Source organism: Chionomys nivalis, chromosome 14 (genome assembly GCF_950005125.1).
Source record: "Chionomys nivalis chromosome 14, mChiNiv1.1, whole genome shotgun sequence".
Lineage (NCBI taxonomy): Eukaryota > Metazoa > Chordata > Mammalia > Rodentia > Cricetidae > Chionomys > Chionomys nivalis.
In genome coordinates, this window is record NC_080099.1 from 36,529,191 (window position 1) to 36,554,263 (window position 25,073).

General features: G+C 40.0%; 1 protein-coding gene across 3 annotated transcripts in view; it reads right to left on the reverse strand.

The window, feature by feature from the left end:
* Positions 1–24,994, reverse strand: part of Ap3s1 (adaptor related protein complex 3 subunit sigma 1) — a 46,737-nt gene extending 21,743 nt beyond the window's left edge. For all 3 annotated transcript variants that reach the window (XM_057788843.1, XM_057788845.1, XM_057788846.1), the window contains exons 1-3: positions 24,802–24,994; positions 13,679–13,770; positions 10,146–10,257 (exon numbers count right to left, since the gene is read on the reverse strand). In XM_057788843.1, the coding sequence (XP_057644826.1) occupies positions 10,146–10,257; positions 13,679–13,770; positions 24,802–24,870 (273 nt within the window). In that variant the 5' untranslated portion in view covers positions 24,871–24,994. The remainder of the gene's footprint in view (positions 1–10,145; positions 10,258–13,678; positions 13,771–24,801) is intronic.
* Positions 24,995–25,073: the final 79 nt, after the last annotated feature.

Sequence of the window (25,073 nt, forward strand, 5' to 3'; positions counted from 1 at the left end):
AAGGAAATGCATGGGAACTTACCTTCCCATGTGACCAGAGGTTGACTTCATCTCAACAGAGGAATGCAACTATCCACAGTCCTTTGATACTAACTAGGTTGGTATCCCAATCTTTTAAAAACAAGTGGATTCTAAACTTAGATAGCCCCAGCTTTAAACAGCGTATCTATCATCCACTATCAAGAACGCTTTCAAGCCACCCTCGCTATAGAAGAGGAAAGCGACAGAGGTGGGGACAGCTCCGTTAGCACATGGCAACAGGCAACAGGCAATTCCACAGAGCAGGAACATCCACTTCAGCATAATTTTCTATAGGATAAAGGGAGATGTTTTCAGCTCAGTATTCTTTGCTTATCAGTTGCCCCAATTAAGCTTACTATTTAAAAAAAAATATTTATTTTTAATTGTGTGTGTATACACACGTGAGTGTGCATGATGTGGGATTCCCCCTCTGCATGCTGTGAATGTTTTTTGTTAATGAAAGAGCTGCTTTGGTCCTATGGCACGGCAGAATAGAGTAAGGTGGGAATTTCAAGCAGAAATAGATGAGAAAGTAGGCAAGTCAGGAAGACATCATGTAGCCGCTGAAGAAGACAGATGCCCAGAAACCTTATGGGTAAACCATGAGCCTCGTGGTAAAAAAACAAAATAATGAAAATGAATTAATTTGAGATACAGGAACTAGCTAGGAATATGTTTAAGTGATTGGCCAAGCATGTTGCAGTTAATATAGTTTCTGTGTGATTATTTCGGGTCTGAGCGGCCAGGAATGAGCGAGCAGGCTCCACCATCATGTGCGTGAAGAGGCCAGAAGACAGTCTCCAGTCCTTTGGAGCTGAAGTCACAGGCAGTTTGGGCCACTCTGATGTGTGCACTGAGAACTGAACTTGGGTCCTCTGTAAGAATAGTACATATTTTTAACCCCTAAACCATCTCTTCAGCTAAGCCCTTCTTAGGATATGTGTCACCCTGTAAAACTCATCCCAAGACATTATATAGCATATAGGAGAAAAGATGTATAGATATTTCTAAAAATAAGACAATACAAAAATTACTAATTCAAGTTGTGTACTAAGTCAGCCTTTATGTTCCTTTCTTATAAATATATGATTTGATGGTAAGTGTTATATAGGATGTCTTTTCAGTGTTCACACCTATTTGGTATTATTTCCCCACTAGAAGAAAATTAGGGTCAAAAGTTGTACAACTAGTACAAAACAAAGTCTGAACACTTTTAATACGAGATCCTCTACTGCTTGAATTCATTGACCTTTTTAGCAAGCCTATCAACTCTATAAGCAACATCTTCAAAAGAAGTACATTTTATAGACAAAAAAAAAAATCCCCAGGTCTGTAGAGATTAAGTAACTCTATGAATATTATATTAATTTAGCACAGCATCCACAAATGAAATAATCTCATAAAAGCTTGGCTAGCAGCGCTATAATTGTGGCAATATTACACATGGAACTTTAAATTGAAAATATATCCCAACACCACAGTTCTTCCTAAGTATTCAGTGTTTTCACTACAAATGAACCAGGTCAATGCTGTGGTAACTACTAAATGTAGTACAGAAAACCACAGCAGAAATTTGGAATTATCCATTATCAAGCTTCCGTTATCTGTGTGGCAATATACAAATTGAGGATAGTGTGACGGCTTATAAATAAATCAAACGACCCAACATTAATATTTAATGAACTTCTGTTCTTACTGTGTAAATATTTTAACATTTCCAATGTACACATGCAGCAACAGAAAAGACTCTTAAGGCCGGCTATTACACATGCTCAGTCATCACATTAAAACAGTGCATATCAGGAACAGAAAAGAGGCCTGGTGTGTATGTGGGGGTACGCCTTTAATCCCATCACTCAGGAGGCGGAGGAAGGAGGAACTCTGAGTTTGAGGCAAGTCCAGTCTACACAGTGTGTTCCAGGACAACCAGGACTATATAGAAACTGTCTCAAAAACAAAGATTTTGTAAAAAGGAATAAAAAAGGCTATTCTTTCTAGTAACTTATGAGCAATTAAAGAACAGAAGTTCCCGTTCCAGTGAGTGACACAATAGCATAAGTCCCACAGAGTGTGCTTAAATGCTTCTTCCAGACTTAACACAACACGGAAAGTCAAACCAGGGAACACAAGCACACTGTGAGAACACCAAATCTTTGCACAAAATATGTGTTTTTCAATGATTATTTGAATAGTACTTTTTTTTAATACTTGAAGCAAGAAAATTACAAATATATACTTAGAGATAAGTTGACATTTTCTTTATTCTCTATGGAACATGCAAGAACAAGTTTTCCATTTTCCACTTTTAATTTTTTACATTAGAGTTGTAGTCTCACAACCAGAGGGTGAAAACAATCAATAAAATCAGTTCTAAATAAGCTGTGAATAGCTGTTTGATGAAACAGAAGCAAACATGATGAGCTCCTCAATCATCTTTGTCCACTCGACCGTGTTTTCATGGCAACTGGCTCACACAGTTAGCACTCCCTTTTAAGCAATAAAACAACTGGTAACCAAGAGCAAAGAAACGAACACGTTCAAGGTAATGACAGACTTACTACGTGTTAGATAAATTAAAAACCTTTTCTTTTTTTGGTAACACAGTAAGTTGATGCGTAATATGCTAAAAGTCTTATAAAAATAGCTCTAGGTTTTTTAGAGATTTTTATTTTTTATTTTTGTACATTCATGGGTATCTGTATGAGTGTGTATCTCCTGTGTGGGTGCCTCAGGAAGCAAAAAGAGGATGTTGGACCCCTTTGAGGTAGAATTACCTGCTGTGGGATAATTCTCTTGTACACTGTAAACATTTGTCACTTGGATAGGTTTAATAAAATGCTGACTGGTCAGTAGCCAGTAGGCAGGGTGACTAAAGACGATGGGAAGGAGAAGAGCTGGAGTTAGGAGTCACAATCCATATGCAGAGGGAGCAAGAGATGAATGTGCCATGCTAATACCACCACCACATGACAGTGTAAATAAGGAATATGGGTTAACTTAAAAAGTGTGAGCTGGTTAGTAATAAGCCTGAGCTATTGGTTGAGTATTTATAATTTATAGTAAGCCTCCACTGTGTGGTAATTTGGGAAGCAGTCACCAGGTATTTGGAAACAGCTGGCTGGGTTAAGAAAGTTCCACTTACAGCTACAGGCAGGTGTGTGACAGTGAAGGTGGGTGCTAGGAACTGAACTGAAAACTCCGCAAGAGCGCCTTTTAACTGCTAAGCCATCTCACCAGCTCCTCTGAGTCTGCTTTTATAGCACGCAAAATGATATGACTCTCCTGAAATACTCTTTTCTGCATTTCATATAATATCAAAACAAATTATCAGAGTGGAACATGTAAGGCTCTGAGTTTAATCACACACACATACACACACACACACACACACACACACACAATTCAACTACTACCACCACTAAAGTTACTATTGTTTGAGAAATAAAGTTAAAAACATTAGTAAAACACAATCGACATTTTCCTTCTCCTTCAGTTCTGATGCACGAGTCTTGTTCTCTGGCAGCCCCTCCTCTAACTCCTTCCGAGACGTAACAGCTGTCCTGTACATGTGTCACAACATCGAGAATCAAGGCCTAAGGCATAGAGCACGGAGTACTTTACTTCTAAGTAAATTCAAATCATTTTAATCTTTCTCAATAAAGTAGACTGAATTTTAAAGGAGTTCTTTCTCTTTTTTTTAACTCTAGAGACTCTAAGGAATGGCTACTATAACCATTCATTAAAAATCAGAACTTTAATGTAGCATGTCTCTACCATTCTCTTCAGTCAGGGACAGCCAATAAAGAAACAGAAAATTACTTTCTTCAGAGACACAAAGTTTTAAAATAAAGCTATAACTGTATATCAAATAAATTTGTAAGTGTCATAATGAACTCAGAAGGCAATGCAATATATAGTCCAGATCATTCCTTCTCTGTTACCAAGCCATATAAAACAAAAAACTTGTCTTCTCCTTCTTTTCTAGGAAAGTATACAGGGAAACAAAATAGTGATTCTTTAGTGGTTCTCAGAGATAAAAGGACAAATAACCAAGGATTTTAAGTTGGTTATTGCAGGCTCAAACTTTCTTTAAAGTCTCTGCTTAAAGCTTTAAATATTATTTTTAAATTATATTCAACCTTATCTGCTGTGGGATGTCTTTCTGTACACTGTAAATATGTGTTGCTCTTATTGATTGATAAATAAAGCTGCGTTGGCCTATGGCAAGGCAGGATAGAGCTAGGCAGGAAATCCAAGCAGAGATACAAGAGAAAGGCAGAGTCTGGGAGATGCTATTCAGATATCCAAGGTAAAACATGCCAGACTGGTAACACTATGGACATGTGGCAATACTTAGATTAATAGAAATGGGTTAATTTAAATATAAGAGCTAGCTACTAATAAGCCTGAGCCATCGGCCAATGATTTATAATTAATATTAAGCCTCTGAGTGGTTATTCAGGAACTGACGGGCAGGAGAGAAATGTCGGGTTACAAATGGTGCCCAACATGGAACTTGAACCCATGACCCTGAGATTAAGAGTCTCAGGCTCTAATCTGTGTATGTTTGTATATATATAGTTATTATACTTATTACACATAATTTTTCTGTTAGTTATAACCCCTTTTTAGACAAAAAAGGGGGAAATGTTGTGATATTTTGTTCGTGTTCTGACAAATAAAACTTGCCCGAAAATCAGAGGGTGGAGCTAGCCACAAGTTAACCATAGAAGTCTGGAGGTCTGTACAGACAGGACACAGAAAGTGATATGATGAAGCAGAGAGAGGAGGTGGTAAGGCAGGGTGTAGACAGGAGCTCGGCCTTTTCAGTCTGAGGAGTCAGAAGTGAGAGGTGATTGTGGCCGCTCCTTTACTTCTCTGATCTTTCAGCTTTTACCCCAATATCTGACTCTGGGTTTTTATTATTAAGACTAATTAGGATTGTACCTCATTTATTGTATGTTTATCTTAAAATTATCATTTTTCAACAACACCACCAATTTAGGAAGAAAGGAATGAGGAAAGAAAGAATAAACAGACATATAGCAAATGCTTACCATGATTACTTTGTGCTTTTGAGTAACTGATACTCAAAAACCTGTGTAAGAAATTATAGATTTGGGAGCCAGAGCAATAGATCAGCAGTTAAGAACACTTAAGGCTCTCTCAGAATCCACATTAGGCAGATCACAACTGCCTGTGACTCCAGTTCCAGGTGCTCCAACACTTTCTTGGCTTCCTTGGGTACTCATACGCACATACACAGACATATACATAAAAATAAAATACATCTCAGGACAAACAAAAAAGAATTACACACTTGTCAAGTATGGTAGTACACACCTTTAATCTCAGCACTCATGAGGCAAAGGCAGACGGCTCTCTGTGACTTCAATACCAGCCTGACCTACCTACTAAGCATGAGGCCAGCCAGGACTACATAATGAGATCCTGTCTTAAAAAAACAAACAGACAAACAAAAAAACCAACCAACAAAACAAACAGAACAGAACAGAATTACAGGTTTAAGAGAAAAGTGATACACCAATACCTCCACTATCATTTATTGTTTTTACTTACTAACAATTACACCAAAAGCTTTAGTCTTACCACTTATATTTCTAAGCTTGGTCATTTAGAATTTATTACTTAAGTTTTCTGCTTAGTAATTTCTCATTTAAAATCAAGGAATATTTCCTTCCTATAGACTTAAAAACCATAACTCAATTGACAAAAAAATCTTTTTACATGTAGCTTCCCCCAGCTTTCAATTTACTGATGCCACATCTATGTGTACTCTTCAGATAGGAAACAAAAAATTCTGTGTATTTCCTCTTGATAATCTTCACCCAAGACAATTACTTGTAACAATTACATTTAAATTTTTAAGAATTATTTACTAGTGTGTGTCAGCCTGCGTGCCCACACGGGTATGTGGGGTTAGAGGACAATTTGATGGAGATGGATCTTGCTACTGTGTGGGTTTTGTCCAGCAGGCCTGCATGGAAAGTGCTTTTACCCACTCTCTGGCCCACAACTACATTTTTAAAGGTAGTTTGCTTTTCTTCTTCTTTCTTTAGTTTTTAGAGATGGGATTGCATATGAACTGAAAATACATAAATGTGTGTGTGTGTGTGTGTGTCTTAATGATTCTCATAAATTAACACAGCAAGCAAAACTCAGATAAGAAAATGTCAATAATATGTAGTCATAGCTATATTTTATTTTGGTAATTTTCAGTATAACTATTCTAATTAAACTTTAGGCTTTATTGTCAATTATTTTATATTGTATACTGTACATGGACATTAAATTCATTCATCAAACAATTATTTCTTGAAGACCTACTATTCCTTGTATGAGATAAATCAACGATAATAATGCAATGCAATATACAGTTCTGGTAGATAAGTCAATAAATAACATAACCTCTAGGCTTCCATAGAGCTTTTATTCTATTCGCAGTAAATGATTAACAAAGTATGTCAACCATACGGCATATAAAATGGTAACATGTGCTAAGGAAAAGAAAAATACAGATGTATGTTAGAAATGTAGAGGAAAATTTAGAAAGCATAGCCAGAGATTTCCATACTGAAAAGGTAGTATCTGGGTCAAAATCTGGAAGAATGATATAGAGCCAGCCAAGTGGGTACCAAATGAAAGAACATTCCAGGCACAGAAGCCAGCAAGTACAAAGTCTGAAGTAGAAGTCTGCTTGTTAGATCAGTAAGAGGCTAAGCACGTGAGACGGAGACAGAAGGAAGATAAGCAATGGGGGGCGGGGTAGAACACACAGGCTCCTGGTAGCCTATGACAGATGTGCAAATGTGGCACATTTCTCCGGGAGGTTATTATGGAGAGTCGAGGATAAAAGGTATGAGATGTGGCATACTGCAATGGCTTCAGACTGATGCACCAAGTGAGGACCCAAAACAGCAGAAGCAGGGAGAACAGCCAGGAAACGGCCAGAATACAGATTAATTGTGGAGGCCTGGACCAAGTGGTAACAGCTAAGAAGGTAGTAAGTGGTCAGGCAAGGATTCGCCTAAGATGGAGGCAGGGTGCAGAGAGTGAGACCTAAGGACAAGAAAATACTCAGGTTCCGACTACCGCACTGGAAGAGTAAAGTTGTTGCTAACAATAAGACAAAATCCATAGGAAATACAGATGTCAGATCTACCTCAGAGTGGGACAGAGGAAGTTTGAGATCTTTATATAATACCCAAAAGGAGAAGTCCAGAAAGAAATTGGGCTTCAAAGTTATTTATTCAAAGAAAAGCTCTGGGCTAAAGATTAAATTTGGTACCACCAACATATAGATAGTATTTGGATAAAATGAGTTAGCAAAGGAATAAAGCAACAAAAAGAGCAGACACTCAAGACAGGACCCTAGGACATCATCAGCGACTAGAGGCAGGTGAGACGATGCGGCCACAATGAAGTAACTAAGGAGGCAGCTAACAAAAACCAGGGAAGAACACTACCCGCAAAATCGAGTAGAGAAAGTACTCATCACGAGTGAGCAAACTGAATCAGACAGAGGAAGACTGCTAAGAACCTTGCAATTCAGCAACAATGGTGCAAGAGAGCAAAAAGGGTTCCAGATATATTTTTATAACTACGTATTTCGTTGTCAAAGGAGAGAAAGAAATAATGTCAGTGACAGAAGGGGAGTAGAGGTGGGAGAGCACGGTGCTGGCTGCGGGAATGATTTAGAAGAGGTGTGGGGGTGCTGGAGGACAGGAAGTGAAGACTACAACAGCCTGGGTCCTCAGCTAGGAGCACCGTGAGTGCAGCAGCCTCTACAGAACACACAACGGACAGGCAGGTGGACAGCAAGAGCTGGCCAACATTCTCTTCTGACTGCTTCAGTCTTGTTAGTGCTCTAGGAAGTGAGGTCTTGCTAGTTTAGAGGAAGTGATGTCAGGGTGAAAAAGTGGACCACAGATGAACTTGACTAGTGGTCAGTACTAAGGACTTCCCGAGATCAGCAGTCTAAAGTGAGCAGTAAATAGCATTGTGCTTTTCTTCAACATCTTCCAAGTCGGGGGGCTGGAGAGATGGCTCAGAGGTTAAGAGCACTGGCTGCTCTTCCAGAGGTCCTGAGTTCAATTCCCAGCAACCACATGGTGGCTCACAACCCTCTGTACTGAGATCTGGCACCCTGCTCTGGCGTGTGGGCATACATCGAGGCAGAATGTTGTATACATAATAAATAAATAAATCTTTAAAAAAAAAATCTTTCAAGTGTATTAGCACAGGCTGGGAATGAAGTGCACAGAAGGCTATGCGTACTGTGACTCTCCATGGAATCTAAACTGAATAAAGATAAGCAAGACCCAGGCAGGATTAGGGAAAGTGAAGAACACGCCAGATGTTAAAAGCAGAGGGACACAGAAACATGGAAAGATACGAAGGCAGCTGAGAGAAGAAACCGAGACTGAGAGGACAGACTGATTTGCAGTTGTCTAAAAATGAGGCCTACACATGAACAGAAAGCTGGGGCAGAAGGCACTCTGAAGAAGTGTGGTTCCAGGTCTGAAGATATAAGGCTGTGGAATGTTGTACGTGAAAACCCAGTCCCCAAGAACTTTCACACATGCAGTCCTGTACTGAATACTAGTGAGTAAGAAGCAACTCTGAAAAGTCTACAGATTTTAGGTTTGTACAATCCTGTGAACAGAGGTGATTGCTATCTGTGTCTAGGACTATCTTTTGAAATCTTTCACACTGACAAACAGTCTTGGAAAAATAGTGCCTTCCTCCACAGCAAACGATAAGTTTACTTTTTCCCTTAAAGAGAATCTCATTCTCCCCAGAGCAGACATGATTTACCCATTATAAAGAAAGTCAGCTCCCAAGTCTGGGGTCTCCCACCCATGTGATGAGTTACTGGGGCGCAGGCATCACCTGGCTCCTTCACAGCATCCTCTGAGACGAGAACTGGTGCAGGCAATTGTTAGTGCAGACCGGGGTGTTTTCCGGATAATGCTTCTGCTGTTAGTAATTGTTAGTGCGGACCGGGGTGTTTTCCGGATAATGCTTCTGCTGTTAGTAATGCAAGCAGTCTACGTCTCGCCTTTTGCTGCCATTCTTTATACTGCAGGCCAACCTAGCAACTTAGCTTGCAAATGGAGGACAATCGCAAAGCCTTGACAGTTGCTGACAAAATCCCCAAGGCATGGGAGATGTAAAGAGATGAAAACGACTAAATTCAGGCTAGTCTAATAATAGGAGATGAAATCTAGAGAAGGAAATACGCTGGAAGAAATACATCTCTAGGCTCAATAAAATGAAAAAAGCACACATGCACATACACAGGCACACGCACACAGGCACACGCACACACACAAGCACACACATACAACCTGTTCCAAGTTGAAGGCAGTAATAAAAAAGCAAGATTTAATTTAAAGCATCAAAGAAGTATTAACAGATGAGGTTCAAAACTTCAGTTTTCTTATGAATAACCTTCAGTTCTATGGACACACTACAAAAGCTTTTCAGAAGCCTGGGTGAGTTAAGACTTCAGGGTCAGATTTGGACATATGCAGAAAGACTCAGAGTCTTGGGCTCCTTGTAGTAACTCACACGAACAGAAAAGGCATGACGAAATTAGTTGTAATTAGTCCTAAACAGATTAGTTTCTCCATCCCTTAATATGGTTTGAACTGGATCATGAGGGTACTGTCTTTCTAGATGAAATAATCTACTTACAAGTTCATAGCTGAACAGTCTACCAAGAGGTGGAACCTAGCTGGAGGAAAGGGGCCCCTGGAGGTCTCTTTGAAATGTTCATCTTGTCCCTGGCCCTTTTGCTTCCCAACTGCCACGCAGACAACAGCACTCCTCTGCCATGCTCTTCCGCTACGCTACTGCTTTGCCATGACATCATGCAATGGGATGGAGCAGCTGGCAGACTGAAACTTCAGAACTCTGAGCCAAAATAAATACTTCCCCTAAAATGATTTATGTCAGGTAATTTGTGACAGCATACCCACCTGATAACTATGGAACACTTATCAAGCAAACCATCATTTTATAGAGTTTGAATCTTAAGTTTACAAAAATATAATCAAAATAACTAATTAAAGGTAGCTAAGATGTAACTGTTAACTTACTTGAATTAGGTCTAAAATGCCAAGTTCACTTTCTGAGGAATCCACACAGAAGACAAAATATAGTGTTGCATAATGTCTATAAATCAGCTTGTTGTCAGAGCCTCCGATTAATCTAAATGACAAAACAAAGTAATTAAAATGGTGGAGAACAAAATGCAGAACATTTCATTAGTTCAAGCAAAATGGCATTTGTTAAGACCTTTTGTAAAACAGAATGTAACAATGGCATAGCGTTCAAGTAATCTTCAGAAGCTAAGTAGATTAAGACAGCAATTTTCTTCAGAAATGTCAAGTAAAAAAAAAAAGCCAGTACTTAATTTTAGTTAATTATTCATTAAAGTATTCACTGAGTTAAGTGTGGTATGTCAGGCACTGATAGCAGGTAAAGAGACGAGAAAGTCAACAGGTAGGGGAAGGTGCCACACAGAGAACCAGGGCAGGTCTAGCACATCCATGAGCTTCCCACTTCAGAACGGACATTGAGAGAGACAGAGAGAGAGAGAGAGAGAGAGAGAGAGAGAGAGAGAGAGAGAAACATTTAGACTGACATCTAACCAATAGGGTAAGCCACGGAACAATGAAGAGAGGAGCACCTTGGAGTCAGGTAGCAATGGCTGAAAAGGGCTTTTTGTCACGACAATATGCACTTTCAGGGAGACATGAGGCCAGTAGAGAAGAATAGGTTAGTCAACAATGAGGCTGAAGGAACAGGCAAACCAGATCACAAAGCATGTGCAAATGCTTACAAGATATAACTTCATAGGTCACAGTAAAATACACAGCTTAAGACTGATTATCAGCTAGGGAAAAAAAAAGAGTATTTCTTAAGTTTTAGACAGACTTAGCATCAAGATGCTCTCCAAAAACACTGCTCTTAAATCTAAATGTAAGAACACTGGGCTAATGAATGCTCAATTCTTTCACTAAATTCTTTTATTCATATGACTAGAATTTAGCATTTTTAAAAGAATAATTTAGGAATTATCTGAGGCATCTTCTATTTTTCCAAATACACTTTAACTGTATAATAGTCAAGTTTATAATACCAAATTCACCTTCTCAAGACCACTTCCACATTAACATGATTTAAAACAAGGTTATACACAATCAAAATTAAGAGAGTATCCACAAATATGGTATGACATTTTTCTTAGTCCATAAATATAACACTAAACTTGCAAGCTCTATAGAAACAACTTTTAAGTACATACTACTTCCTTGTCCTGTAAGAGCAAAAACAAATTATATGGGGGAGGGGAGATTTCCAGGGGAGAATTCTTAGTATGCTAGGTTACTTTTCCAGAGAGGATTTAATTTAAAAGTCTGTCTGTACACTTTGAACATTCTGACATTGCTTATGACAACAGTTACAAATTATTCCCTGAAAGGGCAAAATAAACACATCAGCTATTTTACTGTAAGTTGTCTTTTGTTTTGCTTTAAAAGACCATACTTCTGAAAATGTGTTACAAATTAGATTAATGCTTAGAGAAACTAAGGACCTGTGCAAAGCAAGAACATAATTGGCCTTGAAAAACATAATTTCACTTTAAACAAGTCTAATACTATACAAGTTATTGTATAAGTTGTCTTAGTCAGGGTTTCTATCGCTATGATGAAACACCATGACCAAAAGTCAAGCTGGGGAAGAAAGGGTTAACTTGGTTTACATTTCCACATAGCAGTCCATCACTGAAGGAAATCAGGACAGGAACTCAAACAGGGTAGGATCCTGGAGGCAGGAGCTGGTACAGGGGCCTTGGCTGATTACTGGTTTGCGGCAAAAGGCCTGCTCAGGCTGATGTGTTATAGAGTCCAGGACCACAGCCCAGGGATGGCACCACCCACAGTGGGCTGGGCCTCCCACACTGACCACTAATGAAAAAAAACGACTTTCTGCTGAATCTTATGGAGGCATTTTCTCAATATCTCCTCTCTGATGACTCTAGTTTGCGTCAAGCGGACTAAAAAGTATACAGTACAGAGGTGAAATGCAGAATGTAAAATTTTATAAACATAAGTTTCCAATTTTTGACATCTTCTTAGACCTAATATTTCATTTTAGAGGAGAAAACGAAGTTCCGAGAATTTGAACAATCTGACCAAGGGAACTGGCTAACCAGGATCAAAACTAGAATGAGGATGGATGAACAGCTTCATCTCTGGCACAGTAAGTAACTGCTTTCCGTTTTTATATGGTTAGGGAAGAATGTCAATTTCAAAGCCTAATTTCCGTCCAAACAGGGCCCTCTTTATATCTACCATGTGTAATACCCTGCGCCTGTGGGAGGTGAGACGCCTGTGAGATGGGTAAGAAGATAAGAGAGAAGCAATGGCTATGGCAAAGACAACCAGATTCCTACAGAGGTTAAACAAAAGCAGAACAAGCGGCTGCCCTGGTCATTAAGTTAGAGAGAGTCTGGAGGAGCTTAACACCAAAATCTACACATCATAAATATGTATTACATGTTTAAGTACAGCATGATATAACTTTTTAAAATGCAAATAAACTTTCCACATGATTAAAAAAAATATGCTCAGACAAAAATGGGTTCTGTTGCCCTGATCTTTTTATTACAATATGCATCTTATCATTCATGTGACTTTCCTGATACTTAGTTTTAATTCTCAATAAGAACATATTAAGTGTACTAATTATATAACTGCGGAAGAAAATATTTTGAGGTAAACTGCTGTCAATAGAATCCATTCATTTTAAAGGATTTACTTAGAGCTTTGGATGAGCATGAGCAGGAAAGCACTTGCCTAGCAAGCACAAAGCCTTGGGTCTGATTCTCAGTGCTGCAAACAACGAAAAAGAAAAAATAAATATCTACAGTATTTATTTAGTTTTCAAGCTAATTTTTTCATTTTAAAAACAGAAACATCTACTAGTTGAATTTATACTAGGAATATATTAGATTCATAGATATTTGTAAAGTAGACTTTGACTTTGTTTATAATAAAATAAAGCATATGATCTGAAATTTTATGTGCATTCAAACTAGGAATAATACACCCATTAGAAAGAATGATCTCCCAGAATTTTTAAAAATGTATTACACTTATTTGTGTATGTGGATGCACATACAACAAATGACAACTTGTGGGAACAAGTTCTCTCCTAATGTGGGTCCTAGGGATCACATTCAGGTCATCAGGGCTGGCAGTCAGCACCTTTGCTAGGTAAGTTCTATTTCTCCAGATGAATTTACAGGCAAAATTTTACAAAGTATTAAGCAAAAAACACAACATGCAAGTAAACACTGTGATCTCATAAGTAAAATATTTTAAGGCTATACTTTTATGTCAGTAAATATAAAATGCACAAGAAACTGGGTGAAAGGACTAAGGCTGGGAGGGGAAAATTTTTAGAAAGACTGAGTATCTTAAAAAGTCTACAAATTAGAGTTATGCCTAACAGTGATAGCAATTAATTCACCGAATTTAATGAATTATAATGAAGGATTTTCATCAAGTACATACTTTCACCACACTGGAAATCAGAAATACCCACAAAAAGCTCTACTTACAACCCTCCTTCTAGGAAATTACACACATTCTCATCTCGCTTAGACACCAAATGGAAAGTCTCCCTGATGATCTGCTGTTGCGTATCTTCACTCTGAGAAAGAATAATTCACACGCATTAGGACTGAGTTTGCAGTTTTAACAGCATTTTAAGATATTTTGAAAAGATAGTAATTGTAATCTGAAAAAAAGGGGGGGGGAGAAGGATCTTGGGAATTAGATTCAAACTACAGAGGCAAAACCCAACATTGTTAGATAAAAGTGTGGGTGGGGAGCCTTATTACAGTTTACCACTACAATGAAAGTAACTTATTTCTACCTTCAAAACTGAATGAGAAACAACACTCAGACACACTGGTGAAAAAGGAAAGTAGGTATCAGCTAGTCAAAGACGCTGCTTTACAAATGGCTAAAGTAAACAGGGAAGTAACGTTAGGTAACTCATGGAACTATAGTAAGTATATTTAGTGCAGGGACAATACAGAAACTTGAGTTTACAGGTAAATTGAACCTTGGTAGAATACAGATTAAGGTAATGAGTCCACCTTATTCATCTTTATGTAGACCAGATCCCAAACCAAGAATTGGCTCAGTAGATATTTTCTAAACTCAACCAAGCAATTCCTATCCCAGTAAAAAAGAGCTACTTTCCCAAGTCATTCAAAATGTAAGCAAAATCATGAACAGAAACTTCACAAGAAAGGAAATAAGATGGTTCATAAACAATATAAAGATGCTAAGCCTCAAAGTAATCCAGTGACATTTAGTTAAAGTAACAATGGCAACACTCCAAGGAGCCACACTAGAATAGGCATGAAATAGCACAAAAATTCAAAGCACAGAAACTCTCAGCCCACCAGTGTGAGGGTAAAGGGCACTAGCATTTCACAAGTTTGATTCATCAACACTTTTACTCCTTATACTCTTCTAACCCCTATGAAATCAACCTTTGAGGTCAGAAACAACTATCAACAATGACATACATATATATAACAAACTCTTAATATGTCCAACAGGAAAACACTTATAAAATGACCTTTTTAAAAGCTGAAATAATCCAAATATCCTCCATTCACAGAACAGATAAACTGTAACATATTCTTATCCTTAAACATTAAATTTCCAAATCATAATGGGAAAAATAAAAGAGCCTTGATTCAATCTGTCACAACAGCAAGAGGCAGACTGGATAGCCTACGTAGAACTGTTTATTTTTGACAGGTCTGGGGGCTACAAGTCCAAAATCAAGATACCAGCAGTTCTCTCTGTCCTCATGCAGCAAAGAAAGAGGGCAGAAGCTCGCTCTCCAGCCCCTTAGGAAGACACTAGCCCCACAAGAGGGCCCACGGGCCCACTCTCATGCCCTCATCTAAACTCAATACTTTTCCAGTCCGCAGATACCATTCCACTGGAGTTGGAGCTCCAACACGGGAACCTAGAAGAGACACACTCCAGTCCCCAGCTGAGACAGGAAGGACAAGCAGCACAGGGATGCATGATCATTCCATTAGCATGAAATTCAACTAAGCAACACTAAACATTGCTTAATAACATATATTACAGGAAACAGAAACAAAACTATTGCCAGCAATACTGGCATGTCTGCAGTGCAAGGATGTAGGAGGCTGAAGCAAGAGCGCTCGAATTTCAAGGCAACCCTGGTCTACGTGGACAGTCAGATGATAACCTGGTTACACAGCGAGACTCCATGTCAAAGAAAAACATAATTAAACTATAAGAAAGTCAAAAAGATGAATAACAAATACTAAAGGATTGGTTTCACAAAAATTATATTCTATAATCACATTACAACTAGGTAGAAAAAAATCAACAATTAAATGAAAGTTATTTTAGTTTTCAATCAAACTTTTAATGAATAGATCATAAAACAATAGTTTCTCATCTCTGTACATAAAGACTGCAAGCTTCTGAATTGAGAGGTCAGTCCTGGGTAATGACTCCTCTGTGACACTGGAAGGCTGCTCAGCAGCAGCTCCAACCTCAACACTCAAACTAGAGAAGTGAGTTCAATGTGCCCGCACCCTCCCCTGCTCTGGGAAAGGTGGAAAAGTAGGGCAAGATCCCTCTTCCAACTCCAATTAAATGAAATTGATATGCTTCTGGAGGTACTTGCAGACGGGATGGAACCCAACCTGGGGCCCCTGGAGAAAAAGATAGGCAGGATACAAGGAGGCTCCCCTCAGCACCTGGCCCCACAGGGCTCCTTCAAGTGGAGCAGGGGAGCTCTAGGATCTCTCTTTGACCCAAGAGAAGTCTGTTATGCAGTATTTTAAGATCAATAAATTACAGCAATAAAAAGCAAGGTAGGATAAAGGGATTTCCTGTTTGAAAGTTTAAGTGGGGTGACATCTCCACTTCCTAGAGAGCATCCTAGGAAGGGGGTTTGGGACATCCTTAGCTGCCACAGCTCCCAACCACCTCCAGTTTATGATGTCAGACTGAGGCTTGGGTCAGATCCTTCTCCCACATGCTAACCCCATCACAGCTGGGAAAAAGGAAGACCTTGGACACTGGAGCACAAAAGAACTTCAGAGCGTATCTGCTCTAAAACCAGGTTCTTAAAAAAGAGAAATTAAAAAGCACCAATATAAACCCAAACAAGAAAAAGACCTAAAAAAAACTATTTCTTTTCAGTCTTTTCAGAGATGGTTCATGTGTGTAAGCTACCAAATTTAGCAAAGTGGAAACACATACAATTAATACACAAAAATTCCTTCCATATCATAAACATCTTCCAAATTTACTTTCGAACCTATGAAGTTTTCTCACCTGCTGCTTCTCCCCACCCATGCAGATCAGCCACGGTAAATGCTCACTGCTCTCTTCAGTTCCCTGCCTCTGTCTCAAAACACCGTGTTCACCCCACTTAATAAAGCCGTTCCGGCCAATGGCTTAGCAGAGGAAAGCCAGGCAGAGATATAGAAAGAGAGAAGGCAGACTACAGGGAAGCTGTGTAACTGCCCAATGAGAAAGACACCATCAGAACCTTACCGGTAAGCCACAGCCTCGTGGTGATATATACACAGATTAGTAGAAATTGGTTAATTTAAGATTCAAGAGTTAGCTAGGAATATGCCAGAGCCAAACAGCGTTGTAATTAATATAGTTTTGTGTGGCTATTCAGGTCTGGTGGCAGGGAAACAAAAGCACAGTCTCTGCTTCCACCTTGGTATCATTCCTACTCCTGTTATACACTTAAAATAACATATTTGAACTTCCTTCGTAGATTCCAACTTCTAACAGCAGGATCTGAGCTCTGTATCTGAAACACTCAGGAGAGATGTAAACTACGAAACAAGTACAATTCAGAAATTAAGAAGGATATCATGAAAATTATAACACAAGAAATTTTCAAATTCCGGATATAAACTAGAAAAAAAGCTTGAGAAAAATGCCTATAGAAGAGATTGGAGGCATAGAAGAAAAGAAAACATTTTAAGAATTTACAATAGTCTAGAAGAATCAAGAATTAAAGACTCAGAATAGAGAGAAGGACCAAGGATATAGCTAATTCTGTGATAGCCCTTGCCTAGCACACTCAAGGGCCCTAGGTTTAATCCCTGCATCAAAACAGAACACAAAGAAACCAAGAAATGATTCCAGTAGACAATTAGAGCTTCCAGAATAATAATACCTGATGGAGTATCCCACACTATGGACGCAAACAGTCTCACAGCAAGGAACTCTAAGACTTTAGAAACAGAAGTCTATGCATTCCTAGTAAGTCATAAAGTCATCATACACAGAAAGGGAGCAGCCAGAATTACTACAGACTTTTTGAAAACCAACAATGGAAACAGAAAGGTGGCACAGCATGCAATCATGAAGATTGAAATTCTAAATCTCAATGTACTTATTAATAAGACTTTCAGAACAGGAAGCTCTCATAAAATCTACTTCTTGTTACACTTTACTCAAGAAGTCACTGGCTCTACCATGATAAGACAACAGACAAAGAATCAAGCAATTGAAGATCTAATACAGAAAACAGCCAAGAGGAATCTCGCAGATAAAGTCCAAACATGACTGCCAGGCAACTGGCAGAGACTGATCCTAGCCAAAAGGTTCCAGAAGAGATTTCTTAATCAACAGGAAACTGACAGACACATGCTGGCAGAAACATAAATTAGAAATAAGTAAATTAAAAAAAAAAAACTAGCTCAAAGGAAAAGCAATTATCTTCGAGGAAGATAAAATGTCAGAAAGAAAAAAAAAACTAAATTTACAACCTGGCTCAGCTGAGGATGGTTTACATAAAAAACTAATATGGGCACTGAGGACTGACATGGTCTGAAGTACAAAGTAGCTTTGAGGGACTGAGACTCAGAACTAAGTAAGTATTTCCAATAACAGAATAGGTCACGTCTACAAATGAAAACTTAGCCAAAAGCACATTATTTACACAATGCCGTGATAACCAGACAAAAGTCGTCACCTTGGGAAAGGAGATATAAGGAAAGGCTAGACTTTTTATTTTTATTTTTGAGATATTAATTTGATTACAACATTTCTTCCTTCCTTTCCTCCCTCGGAATCTTCCCGTATACCTCTCCCAGCTCTCCTTGAAATTCAGTCTCTTTTTTTACTGTTATTGCATGCATATATGTATACATACATATATTTCGAAATACAACCTGTATTTTCAGGGATGGCCATTTGCTACTGAACAACAAATTGGTGTGCTCTTCCCAGTGGACGGTCATCGTTCCTGTTATCAGTTTTCCTTTATTGCTAATAGCTCTTTCTGCAAGTCTGAGACCTCATGGGCTTTTCTCTGTCCAGTTTGGCAGTTCATTGGTGTCATCCTTCTTTAGCTCACATCTGCACAACCATGTTGGTGAGACATTATGGGTGTAAGCTTCTGATATAATTAGGAAACACAATCTCGCAGCAAACTCCCTGATTTCCTGGTTCTTACAGTCTTTCTGAAATGTTCCCTGAACCTTAAGAGTAGAAGTGTGTTGTAGATGTAGGCATTGGAACTGGACTCCACAACTCTGCATTTTGATTGGTTGTGGTTTTCTGTAATGGTCTCTGCTACAAAGGGAAGTTTTCTTGATAAAGACTACACTTATCTGTAGATGTAAGAACAAATGCTAATAGATTATTGCTAGGGATTATGCTGGTTTAGTCAATTAGTGGTTATGGATTCTCTTCCAATAACCATGACTTTAGTAGAAATAAGCAGTCACCTAGATTTCCAGTATCAGACATGGACTCCCTCCTGTTGAGCAGGACTGCAGTTTAATTAGAGAGCTGTTGGTTACCCCCAGGGTATATGTGTACCACTGCTGTACGCTTTGACACAAGGTTTTTCACTGAACACGGAGCTTCCTGCAACTTGAGCGGTTGGCCAGCAAGTCCTAGAGATCTACTTTGGTGCTGGGATTAGAGGTACATACTACTGGACTTGGTTTTTTATGTAAAATACTCAGGATCTGAATCTAGGTCCTCATGCTTGCACGACAATCACTATGTCTACTGAGCCATCTCCTTAGCCCTAATGGGTGCTTAAATTACAATAATGCCTAGATATTAGCACATGTGGACATTATTTTTAAACTTTTCTAAGATTTATTTAGCTCCATGTGTATTGTGTTTTGCCTACATGATTCACACTCAAGCAGTGCCTGAGGAAGTCAGAAGAGGCCTGGATCCCCTGGAAATGCAGATATTGAAGGTTGTGAGCCACCAAGTAATACTGGAACCATACTCAAGCCCTCTGGGCTGCTGAACCAGCTCTTCAGTTCCAACACTAAGATTCTTTTTAAACAGACAATAATAGTCCCTTATAGTTTGCTAATCAACACATACTCCTATTTTCCAGCTTTCTGACAATACCACTTTATCTGTTTCCAAGCTTGGATCCTGATGAAAGAAAGCTATTATTGGTTTTTGTTTGCCTGTCTAGCCAGATTGTTGGGGTTATTTTTGTTTTTGTTTCTGAAGGGACAAGGCAGGGAACAAATTTTAGATTACAGGAACTAACCACTCTGATTGAATTGTAAGGGTCAGAATCAGCCTTTGGATAACGTATTCTTGTGCCACGTAAGGCAAATAAAGTAGCACTCTGTATGGAAGTCACAGCCTTGGCTGAATCCATGCTGGAAACCATCTTCTACTCTATACTACTTACCCTATAGGAATTGTTCAGAATCATTTGCATCAATCACATAAGACCCAGTTTAGGTACCCCAAGGAATTCTAACCAATACTAAAGGAAAACAAATCATATGGAGGGGCTGGAGGGATGAGACGGCTCCGCGGATAAAACCACTTGCTGCTCCTGCAGAAGCCCAGGTTCAGTCCCCAGAATCCACACGACGGTTCACAACCATCTCTAACACCAGCACTAAGGATGTGATGCTGTCTTCTGACCTCCTTAGGAACCAAGCATGCACATGGTGCACATACACTGATATAGACAAACACTCCTACACACAAAATGAATCTTTAAAAGGATATTTTTAAAGAAATCATATGGATTTTTCTTTAAAAAGCTGAACTGTGTAATAATATATATTGATATTACTCAGAACTGCTGATAATTATACCTTTTAAAATTTCATTTTGTTTCAAATTTTGAAACAGAGTCTCCTTATGTTGTCTAGGCTGGTCTCCAATCCATGGGATCAAGTGAGCTACCTGCCTCAACTTCCCTCCTAGCTGTGAGTACTGGGACTACAGCTGGATGCCACACCTGACTAACAACTGGCTGGGGTGTAGCTAAGTGGTACGGCATACCCGAGCATACATGAAGCTCTAGGTTTCATGTCCAGGACGGGGAAAAGGTAAAAATCAAAATGCATCTAACTATCCTGCCACATTGTCATAAGTCACTAAAGGAAACCAATAAGCACAGCTACAACTTATTAAAGATGTTTAAAAGAAAACGTCATGTTCAGAACTTCATATTTGAGGATTGAAAGAACAGTCTTTCTAGTGCTGGAAGATGTTAAACAGCCTAATACTTAAACACAGCTTAACGTATGTATATTGGGGTAACTCATGTATTTTACAGTTTACAACTGTTTCTGCTTGTACTTTAAAGTGTGGTAATCTTTAGTATCTGCGGAAACAAGGACAGCAACTCACAATGTCCTTCTACTTTATCAGCATGATTCACTAAATACATTTTGATTTACCAATAACACAGAAATCATAGAGCCCAAGGAGGTTTTGTTGTTGTTTTCGTGTTTAATAGCTATGTAAAAACACATCTGTTTTAAATGTTAGTAATATACAAATAATTTCTAGGTAACTGTTAAGACTAAAAGTTACTATTGCCAGATTGCTGTGGGTAAGCATGACTTGAAAGATAATGTGCACACACACAAATGCTAAACTTGCAGAAGTTTAGAGATGACAAGGATATAGCAGGCAAAACAAAAGGGGAAGTAATCAGCCCAGCCGTTCTTAATATCTGACTTAAGTGGAAAGAGCCAAAAGTTTAACTCAGCAAAGACTACAAAACACGTGTTACTTCATGTCTCATAAATGACACCAACCGAGAGGCATGGCCAAGGCTACGGTACAAAGGGGCAGAAATGACCACACAAATGTGATATCCTGAGGAAGCCTAAATGAAGAGCAAAAACCCATCGTAGTAGGGAAACATGTCAAAGTAAAGCAATTTTCAAACTGTTAGTATTAACCCAAAATGTTGAACTTAAACCTCAGCATCCTGTCAGGGCACAGAAACGTTGGCCTAAAAATATCCTGAAATATTGCTTAATTTATTTAACTCAAAACTGACCTTATTGGATATACTTCTTTCTAAATAAAGTACATTTTTTAATTTATTTGTGTGAGGAAGACACCAAAGGGTCAGCGGTCACCATAAAAGAGGGCTCTTTCCTCCCACTACATGGGTTCTGGGCATGGAACTTAGGTTGCCAGGCTTGGCAGGAAATGCCTTCCCAGATGAGCCACGGGACAGACCTGAAGAACACTTCTTAAGAGACTTCTCCCAGCTTTACACAGGAAAGAAGTAACAGCTACTCCACCATACATTCGTGCTGAAGACATAGATTCTGAAAATCTTTGCTTAATGGACAACTAAATTTTAACAGTTAGAAGGAAATTTAACTATCAATTTTAATTCAACTTTTATCCCAAAGCTAGATTCCAAAGGAAAGCATTTAACAACAGTTCCTTAGGAATTCACTGCAGGAGCCAGAGAGTTAAGTTTGGTTAAGAGTCCTGACTGCTCCTGCAGAGGGTAACGCTTGGCTCCCAGCACCTACTGCAGGCAGTTCACGACCAACTGAAACGCCAGTTCCAGCAGATCCCACTCCCGGCCTCGGCGGGCACCTGTGCACATGTGGTACACACAGACATAGACAAGCACATGCACACAATAAAATTTAAAAAGTTCAGTACATTAAAGACTCCATGTTGACTGCTGGAAATGACACAAATATGCTTAAATTACATCTTCAAACAAAAATTCAATAGGATGTCCCAAGGGCTTAGGGCTATGAAGCAGAGTATCATACCATAAAAAGGAAGTTCTAAGACAAGAGCGCAGCGGGGTAAATTCCTTCAGAAAACACTCTACAAGGTGTCTGGGCTAAGCTAAGAACAAGGACTCTATTTGGGTTCTGTCACAGAGAGAAGAAAGGAATTTCAGGCAATGCAAAAGGGCTACATTTGAATGACATACACAACAAAATGCCATTTCCTAGAGTGCTTCCTTGACAGTCTCCACTTGTAAGGCGTGTGTTCGTGATATTCCTTCTCCAAACATCAACTTTCGCATATGTGCACTCCTTTATCTCTGCCTGGAATGCCCTTCCCCCCAGGTATCTCTCTGCAAGGCTGCTTTTCTTACCACGCTCAATACTGGCTTAAACACTACTTCTTGGTGAGAATGTAACTGGCTGCAGTATTTTAAATTGTCATGCTCACAGTCCCTACTTTGTCTTGATTTATTTTCCACATCATTTATTTCTATTAATACCTGTAAAATCATACAAGCTATTTGTTAGCCATGTCTACATCCTCCTACAAGCAGAAAGTGGATGTGTTTCTTCATTTACAGTGCCTAATGTGGCAGGCATGAAGTAAACATTTGATGACAATGGAATAAATGAACGAAAAATAGAAAAATATAACCCCACAGGGGTTATAGTCTAGTGCAAGAAGCAAAGAAATAAATTACTTTCAACTATTTCTGAAAGACCATTTAGCACACGGTCGGGAAGATCCAATTTGTAGTGCCTGACAGAGAAACAGTTCTGGCGCACCACCTCTATACAGCCCGTGTCCCTTTAAATTCCGTCCGGCCTCACGCAGCCAGCAGCACTGTCACTCAGTGACCAAAAAAGTGCCACCACAGCTGCTTCAGCTGCACACCTTCTCCACATTAGCCGTCACTGCTACCTAACAACGAAAGGTAAAAGACAAGTCTGCTTCCACTGCTGGACAAAGCTGTATTTCTAGATTTCCAAGTTAAATTTATACTTCATATGATTTAAGTCTACCTATAGTAGTGATTACCATGAAATTATCGATTAGCCAACGGACCTATTATTCTGAATAGTGCTTAATAATTAAATTTATAATCCTAGGGATAGAAGCCAGGACCTTGTGGACGTGAGAAACACTATCACTAGCCCACTTTTTACTTTTTATGTTGAGACAGGGTCTCACTAAATTGCACAGGCTGGTCTTGAACTCATAGCCTAGGTCTTGACCTTCCAATACTCCTGTCTCAGCTTCCTGAGTAGCTGGAATTACAGATCTTCATCACCAGGCAAGATGGATTACTACATAAATGTGCAGATTTAAACGCAAAAAGAAAAACAAATCTCTTCGATGTGATCTCACTATTGGAACGTGCCTTTTCTACACTGCAAATGGACTCAACAAGGGCATTTTAGGCAATCAGGTAATGTCAAGCTAATGGCATTGTTTTCCTCAGAAGGAACAACTAGAATTTTATGTTGGACTCAAGAACGATCTAGACTTTTTAAGCAGCCCATTAGCGTTTAGTTATACTAACGATAAAAACCACGCGGAAAGTAGAGCAAAGTGTTCTTTAGCATCAGGGAAAGCAAAGCAACTTAAGGAAATGCAGCAGCTCTATTTCTCACTTCAACCAACACCTCCACAGACTGCATTATCACTTCAGGCAAACTGACATTTTCACGTTTCATTTCTAATGGCAGGAATAATTTCCATCTGGGGCCATGCGCATAAAGTGTCGGTAGTTGGCATATTTTCAACACTAAATTCAAAGTCCATGTCTGGCTATACGCAAAACGCCCCCAAGACAGCTACAGAGCTCACCCTACAAATGACAGCTCAGAGCATGACCTAGTCTGAGTTTTGCCCTCAGGTAAGGCATAGGAACCTATCACCTCTCCTCCATCGTTTATAAGTTATCTTCGTGACTTTAAAGTCTTCTGCTCCTAGCAATATTAAACAATGTTCACAGTTCTAGAAGAGAACTTTCACAGATGCTATTTCCTGTCAACCAAAACTCAGGGCAAATGCCCTTATGTTTTGGTTTAAAGAAGAAAAACACATCAAAATGAAATCGTTAACTCCGAGATGCAGAGTCCCTTTCTGATGGGTCAACAGTAGATTCAGAGGGTAGGTTAAAAGCCCAATCGCAACGCCAGGTTCCCACTTAATTTCCTCAACAGTCACACGGGGGCTTGAGAGGCTTCCATATGGAAACACACTGCACACACTGGCCAGGGCGTGCGGCGAGCCAAAGTTGCTGAGCTCGCCGGGGATTAGGGCGGACAACACAGTGGCCCATCTGTCCCCGCGCGACAGAAAGCAATCCACCTGGCCGGGCTGGGCGACAAGGGAATGGGACTGGGAGCGGCGCGGCCGCCGTGCTGGAGCAGAGGTGCCGGGCAGGTGGGCAGCGCCCCTCGCGGCGGACAAACCGCCTCGCCCACAGACGGCGAGCCGCCGGCGGGGAGTGGCAAGCGGCTCCCACTGCCCGAGGTGACAGGCGGGCAAGCGGTGCAGGAGTCGGACGCGGGGAGGGCCGCGGCGTCGCGAGGGTCGTTCGGAGGAAGCCGCTGGGCGCTGCCCTGCGCCGGCGCTCGCCCTCTCCCCGGGTCCGCGGCAGGGGCATACTCACATAGGGCTGGTAGAACTTGGAGAGCCGCGGCTTCCCGTGGTTGTTGAAGATGAGGATGGCCTTGATCATGGCTGGGCCGGGCCGACCGGGTGGGCGCTGGGGCCAGGGCGGGGGCGGGCGTGCGAGCCTCGCCTCCGGGAGCTTTGCTGCCACTGCTTCCCCACCCGCCCCCTCCCGCACGCGCGCGCGCGCTCCCGCGCTGTGGGGCGGGACCTGGAGGCGGGACCTGGGCGGGGCAGGCCGGAAGGAAACGGAAGCGTCCCGGGCCGGAG